This window comes from Dipodomys merriami, unplaced genomic scaffold (genome assembly GCF_024711535.1).
Source record: "Dipodomys merriami isolate MVZ:Mamm:240054 unplaced genomic scaffold, mDipMer1.0.p SCAF_635, whole genome shotgun sequence".
Lineage (NCBI taxonomy): Eukaryota > Metazoa > Chordata > Mammalia > Rodentia > Heteromyidae > Dipodomys > Dipodomys merriami.
Window position 1 is genome coordinate 223,220 of NW_027206219.1, and position 23,382 is coordinate 246,601.

At 44.3% G+C, this 23,382-nt stretch overlaps 1 protein-coding gene across 38 annotated transcripts in view; it reads right to left on the reverse strand.

Annotated features, from left to right (window-relative positions):
* Nucleotides 1-23,382, reverse strand: part of LOC138815294 (protein FAM114A2-like) — a 214,093-nt gene that overhangs the window by 131,069 nt on the left and 59,642 nt on the right. For 29 of the 38 annotated variants that reach the window (XM_070004623.1, XM_070004622.1, XM_070004618.1 and 26 more), the window contains exons 2-3: nucleotides 12,730-12,883; nucleotides 9,717-9,858 (exon numbers count right to left, since the gene is read on the reverse strand). Coding sequence is in view for 9 of the 38 variants with exons in the window: in XM_070004598.1 (XP_069860699.1) it covers nucleotides 12,730-12,883; nucleotides 17,494-17,555 (216 nt within the window). In the remaining 29 variants the exon portion in view is untranslated. Of the gene's footprint in view, nucleotides 1-9,716; nucleotides 9,859-12,729; nucleotides 12,884-17,493; nucleotides 17,581-23,382 lie in introns of those variants that run through there. The other 9 variants (XM_070004598.1, XM_070004597.1, XM_070004605.1 and 6 more) reach the window with 1 other exon arrangement.

A 23,382-nucleotide genomic window follows, 5' to 3' on the forward strand; every position in this document is an offset into this window, starting at 1 on the left:
GTTGTATACTATGTGTAATGCATGCACTATATGTAATACATACAAAATATATCATTGTAGAAATGTAATTCATTTAACTTCATATGATATTAAGACATACTCTGAAACAGGAAACAATGGAAATCTCTATACTTTGGTCAACACCATCTAAATTTGAATCTACATGATTAAAAATCATTTAGAGGGGCTGGCCAGGTGGCTCAGTGGTACAGTACTTGCCTTGCATGCATGAGGCCCTGGGTTCAATTCCTCAGTACCACGTAAGCAGAAAAGGCCCGAAGTGGCACTGTGGTTCAAGTGGTAGAGTGCTAGCCCTAAGCTGAAGAGTTGAGGGACAGCACCCAAGACCAGAGTTCAGGCCCCAGAACCAACCAAAAAAGAAAATAAAAGATCATCTAGAATGTGTTAGGATGGAAGACAAAGAGTTTATATTGTTTATACTGTTAATATTATTAGTAGAAGGAATGTAGATACTCTACTCTCAATAAATTCATCATCTCGCAGCAAACATAAATAAATAACAGGTAGGTGAAAGTGCAATTGCATTATTTAATGGTTTCCTAAGTTTTCTGGGTACTTTATGATGAATTGGAAAAGAGAAATATGCCAGTAAATTAAGAAAAAATAAGCCAAAGGGATTCATATTTTTAAGGAACCAAAATGCATATGCTTTGTGTCTCTCACTCCTACCATCAGGCTGCCTTTTCCCTCCTTTACCCTTCTCAGCAATCAAGGCTTACCAGCACCTTGCTCCTGCCGACCTCAAGTTGGGGAATACCATGTACCCAGGCAGCACATAGCCACTGCTGATGCCTATTAAAGCTAACTCACTTTGTGAATGTCAGTTTGGAAGGAAACTATCTTGCAGAAAAGCTTATAGGCAAATCTCCAACATCAGGCTAGGTTCTCAAACAGAACTTGAGGCACTTCACAAGCTGGGCCATTTAGAGATGAGGCAGAAGATCTTGCTGGAATACCAACCTGGCCCATGTCCATCTCAACCAAAGCATCTGGTTCCCATCTGTTTCCTAAGCTAAACCTGCACAGAGATACCCTTTGAAGAAAATCTCTTTGCAATTGAACTATAGACTCAGATTATTTGCCAATTACCATGTAAGAAACAGTGGCCTCATCCTGAAAAATACTGACAAGGATCACCTTAAGTAGATGACCAAAGATACATCCAGGCAATGAGACACCAGAAATTGATATGACATAACTGAGCTTTCTCATTCAGTTATAAAATTAGGCACAAACAAACAAAGAAACCAATATGCCTAGCTGGGTTCCAGTGGCTCACCCATGGAATTCTAGCCAATAAGGAGGCTCAGATCTGAGGATGTTGGTCCAAAGCCAGCCCAGAGAGAAAAGTCTGTGACATTCATATCTCCAGTGAACACCAGAAAACTAGAAGTGGGTGCTGTAGCTCCAAGTGGTAGAGTGATAGCCTAGAACTAGCTCCAAGAGAGCACCCAGGCCCCGAGTTCAAATCCCAGGACCAGCCAAAGTAAAAAAACACCCACCCAAGTCACACTGGGAGGCTTCCCACAGGATCAGTAGCTGCCCTTTTCAAAAGTGTCAAGCTCATACTAAAGAAAAGACAGTGGAAATGTCACAGACTGGAGGAGGCAGAGGAGGGCTGACAGATCAAGGGAAAGCAGGATCCTGGATGGATCCTGAGTGGGAGTGCCAGTTCTGAGGCTTGAACTCAAGACCTGGGCACTGGCTCTTAGCTGTTTCGCTCAAGGCTGGCACTCTACCACTTGAGCCACCACTTTACTTCAGGCTTTTTGATGGTTTGTTGGAGAGAAGAGGCTCACAGACTTTCCTGCCCAAGCTAGCTTTGAAACTTAATCCTAAAATCTCAGCCTGCTGATGAGTTAGGATTACAAGCATAACCCAACAGTGCCAGCTATATTTTCTGATTTATCTTGCAATAAAAATAAAAAGATTGGGGGGGAGGGGGGAGGCTGGGAAGGGATGTGAAGGGTAAACAAAGGAGGAGGCTGCAATGCTTGGTAAGAAATGTACGCATTATCCTGCCCACGTAATTGTAACTCCTCTGTACAGTATGTTCACAAATAAAATTAAATTAAATTTAAAAAAATAAAATAAAAAGATTGTTTTCAAAATACATACTTGGGAGGGAACAAGGGAGAGGCTCTGCTAGTACTGTTGACTCTAGCCGTTTTTGTCTTATGCTACAGCTGCAGGGCAGGCCACATGGGCAGGGTGTGGTTCAGGCACAGGCTCATCCTGCCTAGAACAAGGAGGTAAAAATGAGGTGTACATAGTTCTGACAATAGCTAGTGGTCTTGTTTGGCCTTCTAGTGTAGAGAGCAGAAGGAAATAAAATGAGGAAATAATAGTTGAGGGCACAGTATGTAATCTCATTATGCCATGACAAGATATTTGTTCTTAACCTGTCAAGCAAAAGAGAAAAGGTATATGTTTCTCATCAAGGATAGATACCACCTCAGTGGTCACTTCTCAGTCCTCTTTGCAAACAAATCCCAATTTTGTCTCATCATCCATTCTGTTGGTTTCTGTGTTTACATGGGATGTCTGGTGCTGCAACTGCCAACTTGGGATGATGAACTTTAGCCTGTGGAGAATATACTCAGTATGGTCAATTCAAAAGATGGTAGGAATATAAATATAAGAAGACAGACTAGGTGCCAGTGGCTCAGGCCTGTAATCCTATCTACTCAGGAAGCTGAGATCTGAGGATCATGGTTCAAAGCCAGCCCAGGCAGGAAAACCTGTGAAACTCTTATCTCCAATAAACCACCAGAAAATCAGAAGTGGCCCTGTGGCTAAAGTGGTAGAGTGCTAGCCTTGAGCTGAGTTGCTCAGGGACAAAGCCCAGGCCCAGAGTTCAAGCCCCATGGCTCACAAAACAAAAGACAAAAAAAGAAGACAGTACTGAGCCACTGAATTAATGAATTCTACCGTCTCCCTTGTGCTATGGTTATTATTTTTTTTCTTTTTTTTTTGCCAGGGCTGAGGACTGAACTCAGGGCCTTGCACACGTGCCAGGCTTGCACCCTTCCCCTGGATAACCCCCCAGCCCCACTGTGGTTATTATTATGTGAAATAATAAATCTTCCTCTCACTGAAATGAGTTAGGCCTTCTAAAATTACACCTAAAAGCAACCAAAATTATGCTTGAGTCCTAAGGGAAAATAAAAGGCATCTAGAAGTAATACAAGAAGAAAAATATAGGTTAAAAAAATAAAATAAAGGCTAAAATGCATTATGTGCGTAGGGCTCTGAAAAATCTCCCAGGCCTGAAGAAACTCACCTGGAGTTTCAGAAGCCAGCTCCAATTTACATTTAACCATCTAAGTCTAGTTGCTATCAAGTTCTTAGAGGCAGTGATCCCTGAGAAGAGGAAGAAAAATGAAAGGGAAATAAAATTGAACAACTGCCAGTGGAGAAACCAGCTTTACATGATCCATTTCCTTCCAGGGAATCTCTATTTGTCTGAAGAGAATTTCTTCATCAGATCCCTGGCCCCAAGTCAGAGACAGGTATATGAGGAGGAGACAGGACAGGGCAGCCTAAGATGGACAGTGACTCATCTGGAATGGAAGAAAGAGCTAGCATGTGGCAGAGACTGAGCCCAAAGCTAAGCCTGACTCGATCCAGAACCTTCCCAATGCACTGTCATGCCAGAAATGAAAGCCAAGCTGCAAAGCCACCAAGAGCTGCTTCTAAGCCATTCTGAAAAGTGCCCACATTCACCCAGGCGTCTCACCAGAGACCCCAGGTATAGTCCAGCAGAGCACTTGAAAGCAGAAACCCAAGAAGCAAAGCAGGTGGCCTGCATCCAAATTCAAGAAATGTAACTCACTCAATTGTCACTCTGGCCAGGCCTGAGATTTCCAGTCAGTCCCCTACACTCTAGCCTGAGGACAGTACCTATTAGGATGAGACCATATAAGACATGGATGAAGGCCCTGTCTGACTGCCACTGCCATTAAGAACAGCATTATAGATGGGTGCCCATGGCGCATGCCTGTAATCCTAATCAGGATGCTGAGATCTGAGGACCATGCTGTGAAGCCATCCTAGGCAGAAAAGTCAATGAGGCTCCTTATCTCCAATAAAGCAACAAAAAAGCCAGAAGTGGAGCTATGACTCAAGTAGCAGAGTGCTAACCTTGAGCAAAAAGCTGAGGGACAACTTCTAGGATGGTGGTGTGGGGAAAGACTAATACCACAAGCCCCTTTAGGACAGGTGCTCTCACTTATGCCCATTTCCTTCAGAGCATTGCATAGCCCTCACCTTACTGACTTGCCTCTCCCTGTTTTAACACAGGATATTCACTTGGCCAGTCTATCTTGCAGCATCCCTAGCAAAGCAGCTTTTTCTCTGGGGTTTAACCAAGGAGCCAATACTGTCTGTGATTGGTTAACTGTGCACAGTCCAGAATCAATGATACCTGGGGTCCATCTGGCTTGGCCATCTACTGTTGTAGCTTACAGCGTATTGTTCAACACTTCTGTTTTCTTATAATAGTTCTTGCTCATGGGTCCTAACGGTCACAATAAAATAACTAATAGGGTTACTTGTGTACACACACACACACACACACACCACTGCAACAGTACTACAAGGGAAACAAGGCAACTCAACAGGGAGCTTCAGGATTCAAACATCTACCACATCCTAAGTATTTCCTGTTCCTTCTTAAGTAATTATTAATATTATTCCTATTTTGGTGCAAGTACTGGAGAGTGAACTCAGAGCTGGGACACTGAGCCCCACTCAACTGGGGACTGAACTATCCCTAAGCTTTTTTGTTTTTGTTTTTTGTTTTGGGTCTGGTCATGGGGCCTGAACTCTGGGCCTGTGCACTGTCCCTTAGCTCTTCAGATCAAGGCTAGCACTCTACCACTTGAGCCACAGCACCACTTCTGGCTTTTTTCTTTTATTACTTATGTGGTGCTGAGGAATGGAACTAGGGCCTCATGCATGCAAGACAAGCGCTCTACCACTGAGCCACCTTCCTAGCCCCTCCTTAAGCTTTTTCTGCTCGAGGCTAGTGCTCTACCACTTGAGCCACAGCACCACTTCTGGCTTTTTTCTTTTTTTACTTATGCGATGCTGAGGAATGGAACCAGGGCCTCATGCATGCAAGACAAGCGCACTACCACTGAGCCACCTTCCTAGCCCTTCCTTAAGCTTTTTCTGCTCGAGGCTAGTGCTATACCATTTGAGCCATACCTCCAGTTCTGGCTTTTTGCAGGTTAATTGGAGATAAAGAGCCTCACAGACTTTTCTTTCCAGGCTGGCTTCAAACCAGGACCCTCAGATCTCAGACTCCTGAATTGCTAGGATTACAGTGGTGAGCCACCCGCACCTGGGTACAATCTGTTTTTTGAATGTTTTTTTGAATGTTTTTTATATCTATTAGATATGGAGATTAGGAATCTCTGCTGCTCTCTTTTTTTCTTAGCTGTATTTTCTTTTTCTTAGCCCCTTCCTTAAATGATTCTTTATTATTTATTTATTTATTTATTTTTATTTATTTATTTTTTGGTCAGGGGTCCTGAACTCTGAGCTTGGGCACTATCCCGCAGCTCTTCAGCTCAAGGCAAGTGCTCTACTGCTTGAGTCACAGTGCCACTTCTGGGTTTCTAGTGGTTTATTGGAGATGAGAGCATCATGGACTTTCCTGCCTGGGCTGGCTTTGAACCATGATCCTCAGATCTCAGCCTCCTGAGTAGCTAGGATTACAGGTATGAGCCACTGGCGCCCAGCCCTTAAACAATTGATTCCCTATCTGGTAAGAGGAACAATGATTTCACCTCCTAATGAGTAGGTTGTCACAGATAGCAGTCTGTGAGCATGAGACCTGGCATATAATAACTACTTACTGAAACAGGCATGACCTGTAAGGGCAGAAAGAAAAGGAGCTAATGAAGGGGACTCCAGGAGTACAAGGCAGCTCTTCTCTGATAACACTAAGAGCTCCCAGAGGTCAGGAATAGAATCCTCAGATCTATGACCCCACATGGACAATAGGCTGATTCTCTACATATCTGATTTCACAGCGATCTTAGTACCAAGAGTGGCTCCTTTGTGCCAGGACAGGAAGGAAGGAAGAGGACGGGGGGGCCATAGACAGGCAGCTCCTGAAACAGATCACCAGGTGACAAAATGAAGACAAGAGTATAATCAGGAGACCATCACATCCTCTGCAAGCTTCTCCCACCAGAGGCCAGCAGCAGAGGAAGGCAGACAGCCCACTGTGGGTGAACATGAGCACCACACTGGGAAGGCCCAGAATGGTGAACCAAAGAAATATAGGAAGGGGAGAGCTTTGGAGATGTATATCAGCTCTGACTTTTACCAATCTTGAGATTGCTCCTCATGGTCCTCAATTTCCTTATCTGTACAAGGTGGAAAATTATCATCTTGATCAAATACAAGGACAGGGGAGCCCTTGTTCCAAAGAGAGACATAAATGGTAGTCATGTTATGGAGATTTTTTTTCTGAAGGTAAAAACTAACCTCCTAGCCAGATACTAGTGGCTAATACCTGAAATCCTAGCTACTCAGGAGGCTAAGATCTGAGGATCATGGTTTTCAGCCAGCTCAGAAAGAAAGGTAAGTCTTTGAGACACATAGCTCCAAATAACCACCAAAAAGCCAGATGTGGAGCTGGGACTCAAGTGGTAGAACACCAGCCTTGAGGAAAAACAAACAAACAAAATCTCCTGGCCTTGCATTTAAGACCTAGCCCTGCATTCAAGCCCTAGGATCCGCAAGAAGGAAAAAAGGAGGAAAAAAAAAAAAACTCTCCTCAAACAAGAATACAAGCTAAGAGGTTTTCAGCTGAATGCAACTAAAATAAAAATGGGAGAGCCCGTTGTTTCCTGAGGATGACTATTTATGAGGCCAATTTCATTTTCAAGTGCTAATGAGTCCCCAAAGCAGACCCATGTACAGCCTGGAGTCCAGAAGAGTGGGAAGACACCCAACCCAAACTTTGTGGAAGCTCCAAGGACACTTGTGGCGCTCAATCAGAGTGTAATGATCAGAGCAATAATCTAAATAATGAACAAGATAAAGTGTGGTGGAGGGGAGGAGAGAGAAGATACAGGTGGAAAGGAATAGTACTTAAGTTTTTTGTATTTCCTCAAGACAAACTTCTGTCTGGAATAGATTAATTCCATCTATATATTAATGTGGATTACTAATTAATGAGTTAAAAATGCTTTCAACACAAGAAGTGCTAAGAAAATGCTTAAAAATAATGAGTCTCTGGGTATGTCTCCAAAAGAAATATGCTAGCTTCTGTAATTTTCTCTCTCTCTTGTAACATTTAAAATGTTATGGTTTGCCAGGCATTGGTGGCTCCTGCCTGTAATCCCAGCTACTCAGGAGGCTGAGATCTGAGAACCGAGGTTCAAAGCCATCCCAGGAAGGAAAGTCCGTGTGACTACTATCTCCAATAAACCACTAGAAAACCTGAAGTGGCACTGTGGCTCAAGCAGTAGAGTTCTCGCCTTGAGCTGAAGAGCACAAGGACAGTGTCCCAGCCCAGAGTTCAAGCCTCACAACCAACCAAAAAAAAATATTATGGTTTGAAGGAAATGGAAGGGAATCATGGAAATTCACTTAAAGCACAAAATCAGGAAATTGGAAAGCCTGGTCAGGTAACTAACTTCCTTGAAGTCCTATGAACACTATCAATGCACATTCCCCAGTGCGCTGAGAGCGCTGTTGCACACATCTGAGCTGCAGTTCATTCTTGGGATACTTGAGCATAGATGATGTCTTGAGTGTCTTCATAGCCCTGCCACACAACACTTTACCAGGTGCACAGCAAACAGTCAATAATATGTTACATCACCAGGTCTTCTCAAAAGAGATGGGCATGCCTAACTATGCAGGAAGCTGAGATCTAAGGATAGAAGTTCAAATCCAACACAAACAGAAACATCAAAGAGACCCTTACCTCTAATGCATCAGCAAAACCCTAAATTGGAGGTATGGCTTAAGTGGTAGAGTACCAGCCTTGAATGAAAAAGCTAAAGGACAGCACCCAGGCATTGAGTTTAAGCTCTAGTACTGACACAGAAAGAGATAGATTGGGAGGTGGGGGGGGGGGGGGGAGTAAAGTTTAAAAAAGGAAGAAAAAGATTTTTGGCATTGGAGAACTATGAAGGCCCACGGACTAGGTGATCAAGGTCAAATTGACAGTGAAAATACATCAACTTTGTGCTAAGAATGGCATTTACTTCTCTGGTTTTCTCCTCCCAAATCCATGAACTTCAATCTAAAATCAAAAACACATGAGATGAATCCCAACAGATTCTAAAGCATGTCTGACTAGGGCTCCTCAAAACCATCCAAGCTGCCCCCAAACAAGGGCAGTGTCAGAAGCTGTCACAGCCAAGAGGAGCCCAAGAAGCCATAGCAACTCAATGTGAAGAGGTTTCCTGGAAGGATTTTACAGAAGTAGAAACAAGCCTGAGAAGACCCAGAGCCCAGCTAAAGTCTCACAGACAGAGCAGGAACCCCAACCTTCCCTCATATCCACTTGGTGAAAAGATTCTCACTGACAAGCTGATGATGCTTTCTTTACATGTACAGTGACAAGACCTTTGTAAATTTGTCACTGAAATGCAATTCTCAGAAGTGGTGCTGTGCCTCAAGAGGTAGAGCGCTGACCTTAAGCTGAAGAGCACAGGGACAGCGCTCAGGCAAAGAGTTTAAGCCTCACGACCACCACCAAAACAACCAAAAAACAACTAATAATCCTAAAATGCAATTCTCCTTCTCTGGAAACCCCAACTTCTCTTGAACACAAGTCCTGTATAATTTGGCACTGAAGCACCTCATGGACCTCAGAGCATCATGTAGCGAGAGTCAAAACTGAGGCCCAAAGTGGGAGCCAGTGTTTTCCCAATTTCTAGTTTAGGATCTGGTGCTCTACTTGGGCTGATGCTTCAACACTGGCCAGATCCAAAACTCTCCCTTCTATCCTGCACACACCAAGAACCAGTTTAGGACTCTGGGATAAATTCAAAGACCAGCTTCTGGTCTTTGCTAGCATTGTGGCTGGTGTGGTGCAAGGACATATGTGTGGAAAGTGGTTTGGTATTTAGCTACATGTCCTTTTGCCATGGGACACTATGCCAGGGCCACACAGAAAGTCCATCCCTGGCAGGGTAAGGATCCAGACATAAACACACAGCTTTCAAGGGGCTAGGAAGGTGGCTCAGTAATAGAGTGCTTGCCTCACATGCATGAGAACTTGGGTTCAATTCCTCAGCACCACATAAACAGAAAAAGCTGGAAGCAGCAAGTGGTAGAGTGCTGGCCTTGAGCTGAAGAGCTAAGGGACAGCACCCAGGTCCAGGGTTCAAATACCAAGACTGGAAAAAAAACACAAAAACAAACAACCACCACCACAACAAACAAAAACAGCTTCCAACTAGGGTGTGTGGAAAAGGCAAAGTTCTGCAGGCTGGCGAGGTGGCTGCATTTCCTTCCCCTGTGTGGGCCCCATCCATCAGCCTCCCTGAGGGATCTCAGCTACTTGTAGGGCACATTTTCTAAATGTGAACCTGTTTTTCTTATGAGAATCAAAGTGCTCCAACTAACTGCAAGATCATAAATACTCAAAAGTGACTGTTAATAGCAGTGGCAGTTTGCAAAATACCAAATGGCAGCAAGAAGTGGATGTCATAACTTACTTCTTTGCTCTCCCATGTTCACAGAGGTGTTATGCAGGGTGTTTTTTTTTTCCTGGTGGTTCTCTTTTTTGTTTTGTTTTTTAAGTGATGAGATCTTCTTTCAAGTAGGTTCACAGGGGCTCCCTGGGACTTCAGGCAGATACTAAAAAGAAAACCAAAGAAGCCTACAATTCCAAGCCTAAAAGCTAATTTAAAAAATATGCCTAATATCCCAATGCTAGTGGCGCATACCTGTAATCCTAGCTACTCAGGAGGCTAAGATCATTAAATTATGGTTCATGGCCAATGCAGGCAGGGAAATCTATGAGACTCTTATCTCTAATTAACTAGAAAGAAATGTAGGAAGTAGAGGTATAGCTTTCGTGGTATAGCACCAGCCCTGCATGAAAGAAGCTAAGTTTACCATTCTTTTACACATGAAAAAAATCAGGTCCCAAAAGGTCATTTGTCCAGGCCACTCAGCTACAGGACAAATTGGGAGATGTGAACAGAAGGTATCTAACTTTAGAACTCAGGGCATGGCTCTCACCCTGCTACATTCCCAGTCAAAGCAGACCAAAGAAGGATGGAGGACCTCAGCAAAAACCATCCCTGTGGCCATGTATTGTGGTACTCAGGAAACAGAGGCAAGAAGAACACTAAGAGTATGAGGTAAACATGGGCTACATAGACAGATCCTGTCTTAGAAAAACAATCCTTGTGCACAGGAGCAGCCTAGGGACTATGTGAGTATCACATTATGGGAACCTGTCATTATTAGCTCAATGAACAAAAGGATAAACTTTTAGAAAATAGCCAAGATCCCTATATGAAATGGTGGACATAGAGGCCTAGTTTTGCCACCCACTGTCTTTTTGGCCTTTGTTCCTTTATCACTTAAATGGTGCAAATACCACCTTCTCATTGTTAAGACAATTTTGGTGAGCTCACATATGTGAAAAGTTCTTTGAAAAACACAAAGTGCTGTATAAATTGTGTTATTAATGAAAATCTCTAAAAATTAAGTCAAGTTGCTAAAATTCATTCTCTCAGATCCCTTTTCCAGAGGCAGAAAGTGAGGTGAAAAGAGATGAAAATAACTTGCCTAAAGTTCCAACATTGAGAAGGAATGTCACATACATGGCAGGAGGTCTGGAGTGTCATTTGTTCTTCCTGCCCTCCAGTCCATCCTGTTTACCACTGCACACACACATGCAAATCACACACACACACACACACACACACACACACACACACTCCCCTCTTTAGCAAACAAAGGTGCTGGGCAAGTAATTGCTAGGCCTCAGAAGGAGGACACTAGCACTTCTAGTGTCACTGCTGTGACCTTTGACCAAGAGGAGAACTTTCAGCACTAGAACAGAGCTTCTCCCATACAGATAACATTGGGGAGAGCAGAGGGTCAGCAGCCCAGTACTACTGCCAACAGTAAGGAAATAACTCCAAGTTCCTCGTACTTGCAGAATCCTACACACTAGACCATTTTCCTCGGTCCCCATCTCCTCTATTTTCTGACATTCAGTAACATTGTAGAAGGATAAGTTACAGAATCCTACAATCAGGGTTCATAGGAACTCAGATCCTAAGGATTGCCTACTCTAACTCCTCCCATCTGGCATTCCAATTTCCTCCAGTTTCAACTTTGAATTCTTCCAAGGATGGGGAGCTCACTACTTCAGGACCAGCTGACACTCCCACACACTTACCGAGATTCCATGATAGAGCAAGCACACAATGTAGCAGGGATGAGGCACATGAACCTTCCTCAGGACTAGCCACAGGGTAGAGGGGCCCAGTACAAAGTGACAACACAGCACCTTTTGTTCAAATATTAATACTTTCCAGATAGCAACAGGAGAAGGTTAAACTAAGAATAAGCCTTTTTCTGCGTCAGCCCTAGAAATTGAACTCAGGGCCTGGCACTGCCCTGGAACTTATTTTGCTCTAGGCTAGCACCCTACCATTGAACCATAGCACCACTTCTAGTGTTTTGTTGTTGTTGGTTGTGGGGCTTGAACTCTGGGCCTGGGCACTATCCTTCAGCTCTTCCGCTCAAGGCAAGCACTCTACCATTTAAGCTACTGTGCCACTTCTGGTTTTCCAGTGGCTTACTGGAGATAGGAGTCTCATGGCCTCTCCTGTCCAGGCTCACTTTGAACCTTGATCCTCAGATGCAGCCTCCTGAGTAGGTAGGATTACAAGTGTGAGCCACCAGCACTTGGCCACTTCCAGCTTTTCCTTGGCTAACTGGAAATAAATGTCTCATGGACTTTCCTGCCTGGGCTGGCTTCAAAACAATGATCCTCAGGTCTCAGTCTCCTCAACAGCTAAGATTACAGGCATGAGAGACTAGCGCCCACCCTAATTACAAGCCTCTGTGCCTCTGCATTGCTTCTGATATTAAATTCAGTGGGCCTGAATTCATCTATTGGCTAATACTACTAGTCATTTACTTAGTTGAGGTAATGATATCAATTTCTGGGGCATAAATAAGTTAACTATTTAGGAATCTTAGAATTCAGAGTAAACACCATTTTTGTGCCTCAAATACTACAAGTTGCATTTTAAGATGTGCAATGAGGGGATGGGAAGGTGGCTCAGTGGTAGAGTGCTGGTTTTGCATGCATAAGGCCCTGGGTTTGATCCTCAGCACCACATAAGAGAAAAAGCCAAAAGGGGCACTGTGGCTCAAATGGCAGAGCACTAGCCTTGAGATGAAGATCTGAGGGATAAGGAGATGTGAGGGCAGGGATGGGAGGGGAAAAACAAAGGAGGAGGCAACAATACTTGATAAGAAATGTACTTATTACCTTGCTCATGTAATTCTAACCCCTCTGTACGGTATTTTCACAATAAAAAAATATTAAAAAAAAAAAAAAAAAAGCAGAGGGATAGTGCCCAGGCCCAGAATTCAGGTTCCATGACCAAAAAAAAAAAAAAAGTGCACTGAAATGCATGCTAAAGTTACACACTTAGGTACAGAAAGAGTTTGAGGAGTAAGTAATCTGTACATCACCTCATTCAAAGCTGCAGACTGCTCTTCAGCTGCTGGCTCCTGACACCTCTGCAGACCATGAAGGCACCAGGCAAGAAGAATCACAGCCATCACTGAGGCTGGAGCCAGTTTTGTGGGATCCAGTGTTGAGTTGCTGGAAGGCAGGGAGAGGCTCCTTAAAAAATATGAAATTAAGGCACTGTCAGAATACATCAGTAAGTGATGACATGTCACCCCATCTGGACTGTCCCATTGCAAGATCCCCAGCACCACCGAAGAGGAGGATCCACCAATATATCAGATGGCCAACTGTTAAGAGATTCTCAGAGTGGAAGGAAGGGGGCTCAGGCCTATGGTGAATATGACACTGGCCACCACCCAAACTCAGCGTGTTAAAAGTTATGGATTAGATTGAACTGGTAAAGAAAGTAGAGCTAGATTGGTACTGGTGACTCACACCTGTCATCCAAGCTAGTCAGGAGGCTGAAGGCTGACAATCATGATTTAAAGGCAGTCTCTTCAGAAAAGTCCATGAGCCTCTTATCTCCAATGAAACAGAAAAAAAGCTGGAAGTGCAGGTGTGGCTCAAGTGGGAGAACATCAGCCTTGAGAAAAAAAGCTTGGTTGACAAAGTGATGCCTGGAGTTCTAGTCTCAACTCCAGAAGGGGAAAAAAAGGAAGGAAGGAAATGGGAAGGGGAGAGGGGGCAAGGGGATGAGGGAAGAGGAGGGAAAGAAGGAAGGAAGGAAGGAAGGAAGGGAGGAAGGGAGGAAGGGAGGAAGGGAGGAAGGGAGGAAGGGAGGAAGGGAAGAAGGGAGGAAGGGAGGAAGGGAGGAAGGGAGGAAGGGAGGAAGGGAAGAAGGGAGGGAGTGAGGGAAGAGGAATCCAGGACACAAGAACTATCCTGGGATATGGAAGGGGCTAGTGTGGATATGAGACATTGAAGAGTTAAAAGTGGCTTCGTTTAGAAGCAGTAACCCTTCTGCTGCTCATATTAACCTTAGGCCCACCTGAATTGCAGAAACCGTCTTGTTTGTGCTGAAACTGCTAAACCATAGATTACTTGAACAAAGCTACTTTGAAGTCAGGCCCCACTTTGTACTATAGCTGGCCTTGGGTCCCCACAAACTTCAGGAGATGACCAAGCTGGCCCAAGATAAACAGACCCTGTGAACAAACCCAGACCACCAATTATCCCAGCTACAGCTTATCAGAACCCAACTAGCCAGGAAACTCCCTGCTAAGCTTTAACTGCTCTGGAATGCCCTTTAAGACCCAGCCAGTTTGATAACTCCCTACAACCCCTTATTGCCTTGGAATGCCCTGCTGACACCTCTTGTTGCCTTAAATTTGTCAGTCTGTGATTTCTTTTTTTTCTTCTCCTTTTATCCCTTTGTAGTTTTTGCCTTTATAAACACTGTGAAATTTCAGCTCGGGGCTTCCTCCTAAGTTCTGCTGAGTCAGTGTGTGGGACAAAGCCGGAGCTGCAGCCCACCTGAATAAAGCCTTGCTTTTGAAGTGATCTTCTTGGTGGGGGTCCTGCAACAGGCGTACAACCACATGAGTTTGAGTTCCAGCCAAGCCTGGGTGGGAGAAGCTACTCTGCCTGCAACCTTTTTCTCACCAATGCCCCAAGCACTATTGCTTCTCCATATATTTGCTTATACTTGCTTTCTCTAGTTCTGAAGACAGAAATCAAACCCAACTCAGCTTAGCACCTGCTAGCTAGGAGCTTCAATTGTATTCTCCCCAATGTATCCTGGGGAGTATTTCCATCGGGTCTTGCCATTCTGGTCCACTGTAACAGCCCAGCCTTGATGCCTAGCCCTGAGGGCAGAGATGGGGGAACACCCTGACATCTTGATTGTCCTTTTCAGAAACATGGCAGGCACTTGACCAGTCACAGATTGATGAGTGACTGCTACACAATGCCAGAGGTGAAGAAGGGCTGGGGTACAAAGACTGACTGGAGTAGCATTCTGAAAAAGCCATAATCTCTGGGAAGTAGAAGTGTGGCTCCAGTAGGAGAGAACTAGTAATGTGCAAAAAGCTAAGTGGGAAGCCCTGAGCTCAAGCCCCAGTACCAGCACCAATCAATCAATGAGAAAAGAGCTACAATGTGCTCTCAGTGCCACTGGTGATGTGCAGGATAACCCAGCACCAGGGCTTTGGTGCCACACACTGTCTCTAAGAAGCCAGCAGAGATAGCAGACACCATGTCCTTTTTGCTGAGCTTCCTGTAACACAGACTCTTGCAGGAGCAGCCTAAATTCATTTCTTTTTCATTTCCTTGGAACACCACTGCTGCTAAACTAGGACAAATCCTAGAACAGGCCACCCACCTGCCCACCCACCTGTAAGGCAACATGGATTTAACCTGACACCAGGAGATCTCATCTGAGAGCATCCAATTATCAAAGCCAATTATCAAAGCCAAAAAAAGTTAAAAAAAAAAAAGCCCAGGACACAAAGGATAAATCTGGAGTGAAGATGTGCTCCTTCTTGCCAGGCCCAAAGAAACATAGGTCCCATGGTTTCCTTACTTACAATAACTAGTATATGTCAGGGACAAGCAGAAAAGGTCAAAAGCTATGTACATATGACCAAATAAGATGATGTCAAGCGAAATGAACCCCAAGATAGGGACACAAGTTTTGTCTTTTTCTTTCTTGCTATGGTTTCTAACGTATTTATAATGTACCATGTGATTTTTTTTTTGTTTCTTTGTATGTTCTTCCCCCAAGGTATACCCCCTGTTTTCACTGTATTTGATGTCAATGCCCTGTATCTTGTATATACAGTTTTCTAATTTGGGGAGGGAAAGGGAAAAAACAAAATATTTAAATAGGGATACAGGTTGATCCATTGTAACAATGAGATGTACAAGACACTATGTTGAAAAATGAACTTTACAATTTAGGCATGGGTAGGGGGTGTGGGGGTTATGGAGCGTATTTGTGGAGGTGGGAAGGAAGGGATGGTAGGGGAAAAGCAAAAGAGGAGGCAGCAATGCTTGATAAGAAATGTACGCATTACCTTACTCATGTAACTCAACCCCTCTGTACAGCATTTGTACAATAAAAAATGTATTAAAAAAAAGATGTGCTCCTTCTCATCAATAATGCTCTTAAGCATTTAGGTGTTTTCATATCTATTACTTCAACTATTCTTATAAAATTTTCCTGAAAATACTCCAAATTATAGAGCTCAGAGATAATTGTCCTCATTTTACAGATAAGGGCATTGAGGTTCAGAAAGGCTCAGAAAGTGGGCTGGTGCAGGGTTCAAGTAGTAGAGCAACTGAATAGTAAGCAGCAGGCTCTGACTTCAAATGCTAGTACAAACAAAAAAGAGACAGAGGAAGGAAGGCATGGAGGGAAGGGGAGGGAAGGAAGGAAGGGGTCAGGGCTGACATGAAAGGAGGGTAATGAATGATCCCACACTCTAACCACTCTACAATATTCTCTATTCTGCATTCTAAAGAAGTTTGAAAGAGGGGCTGGGAAGATGGCTCAGTGGTAGAGTGCTTGCCTTGCATGCCTGAGGCCCTGGGTTCGATTCCTCAGCACCACATAAGCAAAAAGAAAAAAGCCAGAAGTGGTGCTGTAGCTCAAGTGGTAGAGTGCTAGCCTTGAGCTGAAGAGCTGAGGGACAGCGCCCAGGCCCAGAGTTCAGGCCCCACAACCGGACCCAAAAAAAAAAAAAAAAAAAAAAAGAAGTTTGAAAGAATGGTTTGATAGTACCTACTACAGTTTCAACTGTCAAGGGCCTTTGCTTGCTAGGCTGGTACTCTACCAAAGACTGGTACACTACCACTTGAACCATACTTCCAGTACTGCCTTTTCCTGTTTTTTTCAAGACAGGAGTCTATTCACATCTTTTTTTTTTTTAAATGGATACTGGTACTTGGGCTTGGACTTAAGGCCTTGTGCTCTCACTTGTCATTTTTCCTCAACTCTGCTGTTCTTGAACCACACCTCCACTTCTGGCTTTTTAATAGTTAAACAGAGAGAAAAGTCTCACAGATTTTTCTGCCTAGGCTGGTTTCACACTGTGATCCTCAGATCTCAGCCTCCACATTAGCTAAGATTATAGGCATGAGCTACCAATGTCCACCTTTTATCTATTTTTCTAGAGCAGCTCCAGGGACTCCTTGAGATTTATCTGCCAAGTAAGAAAGTTTTATTCCTAGGAAAATTCTGTCCCCATGTTCTCAGAGCCTGTCACTACCTCCCCCACAGCCTATGGGAACCTTGTCCCAGACTCCCTATGTTAGCAAAATGAGCTCCCTTCCCATAGTTTAATACACTCCTTCTCCTCTCCACAGCTGAGCATGCTCCCTTCTTAGGCAACACTAGGCCCATTTAAAAACACAGTAAATAATCAGCCTCCACAAACTTAAGATGGCATTTCTCTGGAGCAGCTACAACCATATAAGGCAACAAGAGCCCCTTAGTGTGACCTTCAGGTCTGGGCAGATGCAGGGCCTCTTATCTATTATTTGGACAGCAGCCTAGTCTGCCATGATGAAGCCCCTGGCCCTCACCAGGGTCACTACCTCCTAGTCACTTGTATCACCTCTTAATCCTCCTAGGTTATACAGGTCACCTCAGAAAATACCAGATGATTCTTCTCACTGCTACCCTGTGAGAAGGGGTCTTGCCAGCCCCCCTCCCAGCAATAAACCTACCTTTGTTCTCTGTACCTACCTGTCTCGTGGTTCTCTGACAAAGTGCAAATACTGCTCTTTTTACCTAAAAATCATTTACCATCCCTCTAAATTACCTATACTCCCCAACTCCATGGTGCAGAGCATAGGTGAAGTGATTTCTGTTTTTAAATCTCATTGGATTGTGGGTTGATCACCTCCTATGGTTCTTCCAACTACAAAATAGGATGAGTATATCTTTGTCTCCAGTTGGTTGATCTCAGCAGACTTAAACCTTTGGAAAGAAAAAGGGTTTCTCTTCACCTTATGTGCTTTTCAGAGACCACTTTTATAGTAAGTGGTCTGTTTAGTTCCTTAACAGTATTCTTAATTGTTGGGTGCCAGTGGTTCACACCTGGAATCCTAGCTACTCAGGAGGCTGAGATATGAGGATGGCAGTTTGAAAACAACCTGAGACGTCTGTGAGACCTTACCTCCAATTAACCACCAAAAGTCAGAAATAGAGATGGGCCTCAAATGGTAGAGCATCAACCTTTAAGCAGAACTAAGCAAAAATGCTCTGGCTCTGTGATCACACCCCAGTACTGGCACAAAACAACAACAACAACAAAAAGTCCGCAGTTCCAATAACCACTGTCATATTTATTAATTTGCTTGTTTACCACCTAGGTGTCTCTTCCACAAGAATGCAAGGCACATATCTTGCTGGTTACATAGTTGGTACAACAATAAATGTACTGAATGAATGAATGAATGAATGACTCGATCCATCAAACAACCAATGAATCAATCTTATTTGCATTTGACCACTGTCTAAAGCCCACAATATCTCAATTGCAATAACCAAATTAGGTACAATAGTCAAATAACCTCATGAAGTAGGATAGATAATAGCTTTCTATTTTTCTTCAGCATAAAAATAAAATTAGTGCACAGAAATGGAGGGACAAAGGATGAACAAAAAGCAGTGGTAAGCCTGACACCAGTGGTTCACACCTGTAAGCCTAGCTATTCAGAAGGCTGAGATCTGAGGATCACGGTTCAAAGCCAGCCCGGCCAGAAAAGTCCATGAGACTCTGATCTCCAATAAACCATTAGAAAACTGGAAGTGGTGCTGTGGCTCTAGCTGCAGAATGCTTGCCTTTATCTGAAGAGCACAGGGATAGCGCCCAGGTCCAGAGTTCAAGCCTCACACCGACAAAAAATAAATAAATAAATAAAACAGAGGAGAAAGCTGCAAATACATGAAGGCAGGAGCCAGCTCCTCCCTAGAGCCTCCCTCTGCTACCATCCATTCTGCTTTCCACTTTCTCAGACCTCTCTAAGAAGTCTGTCTCCCTTCTCATGATCAGTCATGGAGCAGAGCATAACTTTTCTGGCAGATGTAAACTTCTAGAGTGTACATCAGGGGCTGCACCTTGGATCCCTTGTGCCATTCATGATGTCAAGCACACAACAGGCTCTCAAATGGCCTCCAATTCTGTCACACTCCTCCCCTGAAGAGCTGGAGTCTGGTTCTCTTCCTGCACAGAGGTAGCATTTCAGATATTATTTCTAACTTAATGAATAGAGCTTCTGCCCCTGCCCGCGGGGTCGGTCAACAAGGGCTCGAAGAGGAACTGACCTGAATGAGAGACAAACCAGACATGAGGAAGGAGACCAAGACAGGGTTCTGATCAAGGTCTCAAACTTTATTTTTTACACAGCAGTATATATAGCACGCTGAGCAGGGTAATTAGCATCAGCAGGTCAATAGGGTTGCTAGGCACCAAAACTGCAAAGTGTATCTTGCAAAAGGTCATAGGTGGGGAATCTTCAGAAGGTGCCAATCAATGTTGTCATAGGTAAGTTTTAAGGCTTAGTGGCTCTTCTTTTTTTGGGTCCAGTCGTGGGGCGTGAACTCTGGGCCTGGGCGCTGTCCCTTAGCTCTTCATCTCAAGGCTAGTGCTCTACCACTTGAGCCACAGCGTCACTTCTGGCTTTTTTCTTTTTGCTTATGTGGTGCTGAGGAATCAAACCCAGGGCCTCAGGCATGCAAGGCAAGCGCTCTACCACTGAGCCACCTTCCCAGCCCAAGGCTTAGTGGCTCTTATGTAAAGTGGTGGAGGTTCTTATGCAAAGTGGTGGTGCCAAGCAATGTTTTCAAACAGGGTATCAATAGGCTCCAAGGCTTAACAGCTCTTATCAAAGGTAGTAGCTGTGTTTTCTAGCAAACAGCACTTGGTTCCCAGCAAGCTTCAAGTATCATGGACATGTTCAGAGACTACATTTAGGTCAAAGAGGGAATAGAGCTGTCAGCTTGATCTTTTCCTCCTTCCTGAATCATTTGGTCTAGGGAAATCAAGCTACAACACAACACTGTGAGCAGACCACCCAGCTCCAGTTGAGACCCCAGAAGGGTGAAGAGCTAGATATCATGACTACAATCTCACACGAACCAGACCACTTCATACAGCAAAGTGCAAATCCCTGACCCACAGAAACTATGAGGTGTTTGTTCTATAAGTCACCAGATTCTAGAATTTGTTAGGAAAAGTGAGGAGAGGAGCAGAAGGGAGGGAAGGGAGGGAAGGGGAGAGAAGGGAAGAGGGAGGGAAGTGAGGGAGGCCTCTAGCAAAAGCTAAATCACACAGCCCAGACATACTCTGCTCCAGCCAACTCTGCTGGAAACTAGTTTCACCTCTTGCTCTTTCTTTTCCAGCCCCAAAGCCCCGGGCAACCACACAGCCCTCCTGGAACTATGCTCTTCCTGCCCTTTTACATTTGCTTTTTCCTGGGGGAGTGAGGAACGGGGAGGGTCCTTTTGCTCTTCCTAACATCCTTTTTCCATTTTATTTGTTCTATTCAATGCATTTTAAATTTTGGATTTTTCACAGCCTTTATATATATTGGCTGTGACCATTCCCCACATTCATTTGATCATTCCCTCCCCCCACCCCGCCTCATCTATCTACATTTAATGTTTTGAACCATATGGACCAATTCGAAGTTTGTACGTGGGCTGGGAATATGGCTTAGTGGTCGAGTGCTTGCCTAGCACACATGAAGCCCTGGGTTCAATTCCCCTGTACCACATAAACAGAAAAATAAGAAGTTTGTGTATATATGTGTGTGTGTGAGTGTATATGAAAGAGACAGAGACACTGACAGAGAGAGAGACAGAGGGGGAGAACAAGCATTCCATGTAGTAAGAGGCAGGTGGTTTTCATGCAGTCAATGTGGCTGGGAACAGAGGTGGGGAAGACAGGAGAGGAGGGGACCAGGAGTAGTTTCCTACAGGAGAGCCAGGGGCATTATTCACATTTCCAGAGATCACTATGACTGATGAGTAGAGAAAGTCATAAAAATACCACAGGTCAAGCACATCTTTGCCTCAATTTCAAAATCTAAAACATTAATAACTTCTTAAATAACTCATTTAGCAACAAAATCTGATCTAAAAAGACACGTGTATTAATAGTCTTTATTTATCCAATTCATGTGTTGTCTGAATACATTTTGGCCATGGGGGGAGGGAGGTGCCTGACCACAGGGAACCAAGGCTATTCCACAATACACTGTATGCACTGTGCCAACATTCCTAATTTTAAGAACACTTGTGTGGATGTTGCAGACTGAATGCTTGGGTCCCTTCTGCCAAATTCACCAATGTGCCAGAATTTGGGGTGATTATTTCATGAGGAGGGAGCCCCAAGAGTGGGATTAGTGTCTTCATGAGAAGAAACAGGAGCTCTCCCCTGAACACTGTCTTCACCCCTAATTGTTAATTGCAAAAAAAGCAATTAGCTATAAACTAGCACCTTGACCATGACCTTGACTCTGGCAGCCTTGAGCTCAGACTTTCAGTTTCCCCAACATGAGAAATACAAGATTCTGTAAATCCTCTGTTCAAGTTCTGTTCTCTCAGCTCACACTGACAAAGACCACCAATTATCAATATTTTAATTCTCTGCTGCAACACAACCATCATTGCCCACTATGCAGAATGCGATACAGCCATTCCAGATGTTGACCTTCCAACTACCACAGTGGTGTGAGACCCTTCAGGGGGAGGATGGTGGCCAGGCATGGCCTCTCCAGGTCCAGCTCCTGGCAGAACAACTGCTCTATTTAGCTGTGCACAGGATGGAGATCAACATCATCCAACACCAACATATCACACCACCAATTTCCTTCCCTATGCCTTAGCAGAGCTTTCAGTAAGTTCTCCGCCACTAGGTAAAAAGCATGGCTTTCCCCTCTCCAAGTCGCACTTGGACTCTTTCTTGAGAACTCTGCCACGGCCCTGAGCAGAAGGTGTTTGGAACCACTTCCTCAGCCATGTGATGGCAACTCAGATAGTGGCTGCTCCTACAGCTGATATTCCTATGTCCTTTACAGTTTTTTTTTAAATTTTGGTGCCAGTCCTGGGGGTTTGAACTGAGGACCTGGGTGCTGTCCCTGAGCTTCTTTGGCTCAAGGCTAACACTCTACCACTTCAGCCATAGCTCTATTTCTGCTGCCCAGACTGTCTTCCAATTGCCATCCTCAAATTTCAGCCTCCTGAGCAGCTAGGATACAGGCTTGACCAACTGGCTCGTTAGCAAATCTCTCATTAGTCTATTCTCTTGTTTTATAGTTAAAAAATCCTCTGCGTTAACCTGGTTGAAGCCTGACTCTGAATTCTAAAGTGTGTCCACTACAGAGGGTCTAGGTTAAGAGAACCCACACTGGGCATAACAATGGCATCACTATCACAGTTACTAAGCACCAGGCACTATTCAAAGTGTGTGTGTGTGTGTGTGTGTGTGTGTGTGTGTGTGTGTAAACTCATTTAATCCTAAAACCTATCCCCTGAAGCACTAAGTAGTATAATTATGTCCATTTTATTGGGGAGGGTCAGTGCTAATCAGCCGGGACAGGAAAATCTGTGAGATTCTTTTTTTTTTTATTTGTCTGTCACGGGGCTTGAACTCTGGGCTTGGGCATTGTCCTTGTGCTCTTCAGCTCAAGGCGAGTGCTCTACCACTTGAGCCAAGGTGCCACTTCCAGTTTTCTAGTGGTTTATTGGAGATAAGAATCTCATGAAAGGTGAGCGCCCCCATGGCTCACGCCTGTAATCCTAGCTACTCAGGAGGCTGAGATCTGAGGATCCCAGATCAAAGCCAAGAAAGTCCATGAAACTCTTATCTCCAATAAACACTCAGAAAACCAGAAGTGGCACTGTAGCTCAAGTGGTAGAGAGCTCGCCTTGAGCTGAAGAGCTGAGGGACAGCACTCAGGCCCAGAGTTCATGTCCTATAATCGACAAAAAAAAAAAAAAAAGAGTCTCAAGAACTTTCCTGCGCGGATTGACTTGGAACCATGATTCTCAGATCTCAGATTCCTGAATAGCTAGGATTACAGACTTGAGCCACCAGCCCCCAGTGTCTGTGAGATTCTTATCTCTAATTAACTACCAAAAGAGCCAGAAGTGGAGCTGTGACTCAAGTGGTAGACCACTAGCCTTGAGCAAAAGAGGTTAGGGACAACACCCAAGCACAAAGCTCAAGTCCCAGGAGAACGTCTCCACTCTCCCTCCCCCCAAAAAATTAAAGAAATGACAAAAGAAAGAGATTAAGAAATGTATTCAGGCTGGGCAGTGATGGCTCACACCTGTTATCTTAGCTATTCAGAAGGCTGAGATCTGAGGATCATGCTTTAAAGCCAGCTTGGGCAGGAAAGACCATGCTAGATTATTAGACTTTCCCAGAAAACCTCACAGACATCCAGGTACAGAGAATAAAGAAAAGTTTATTGCCAGGAAAGGACCCGGCAAGAAACCTTCTCACAGGGGAGAAGTGAGAAGCAGCACCAGCTATGTCTAAGGTGACCTATATAACCTAGGAGGTTTAGGAGGGGCTAGAAAGGATGAGGAGGCAGAGACCCTGGTGTGGAAGTGTGGGCCAGGGGCTTCATAATGGAAGATGAGGATTTATGGCTACTGTCCAAATAGTAGATAAGGGGTCTCTCAACTGCCCAGACCT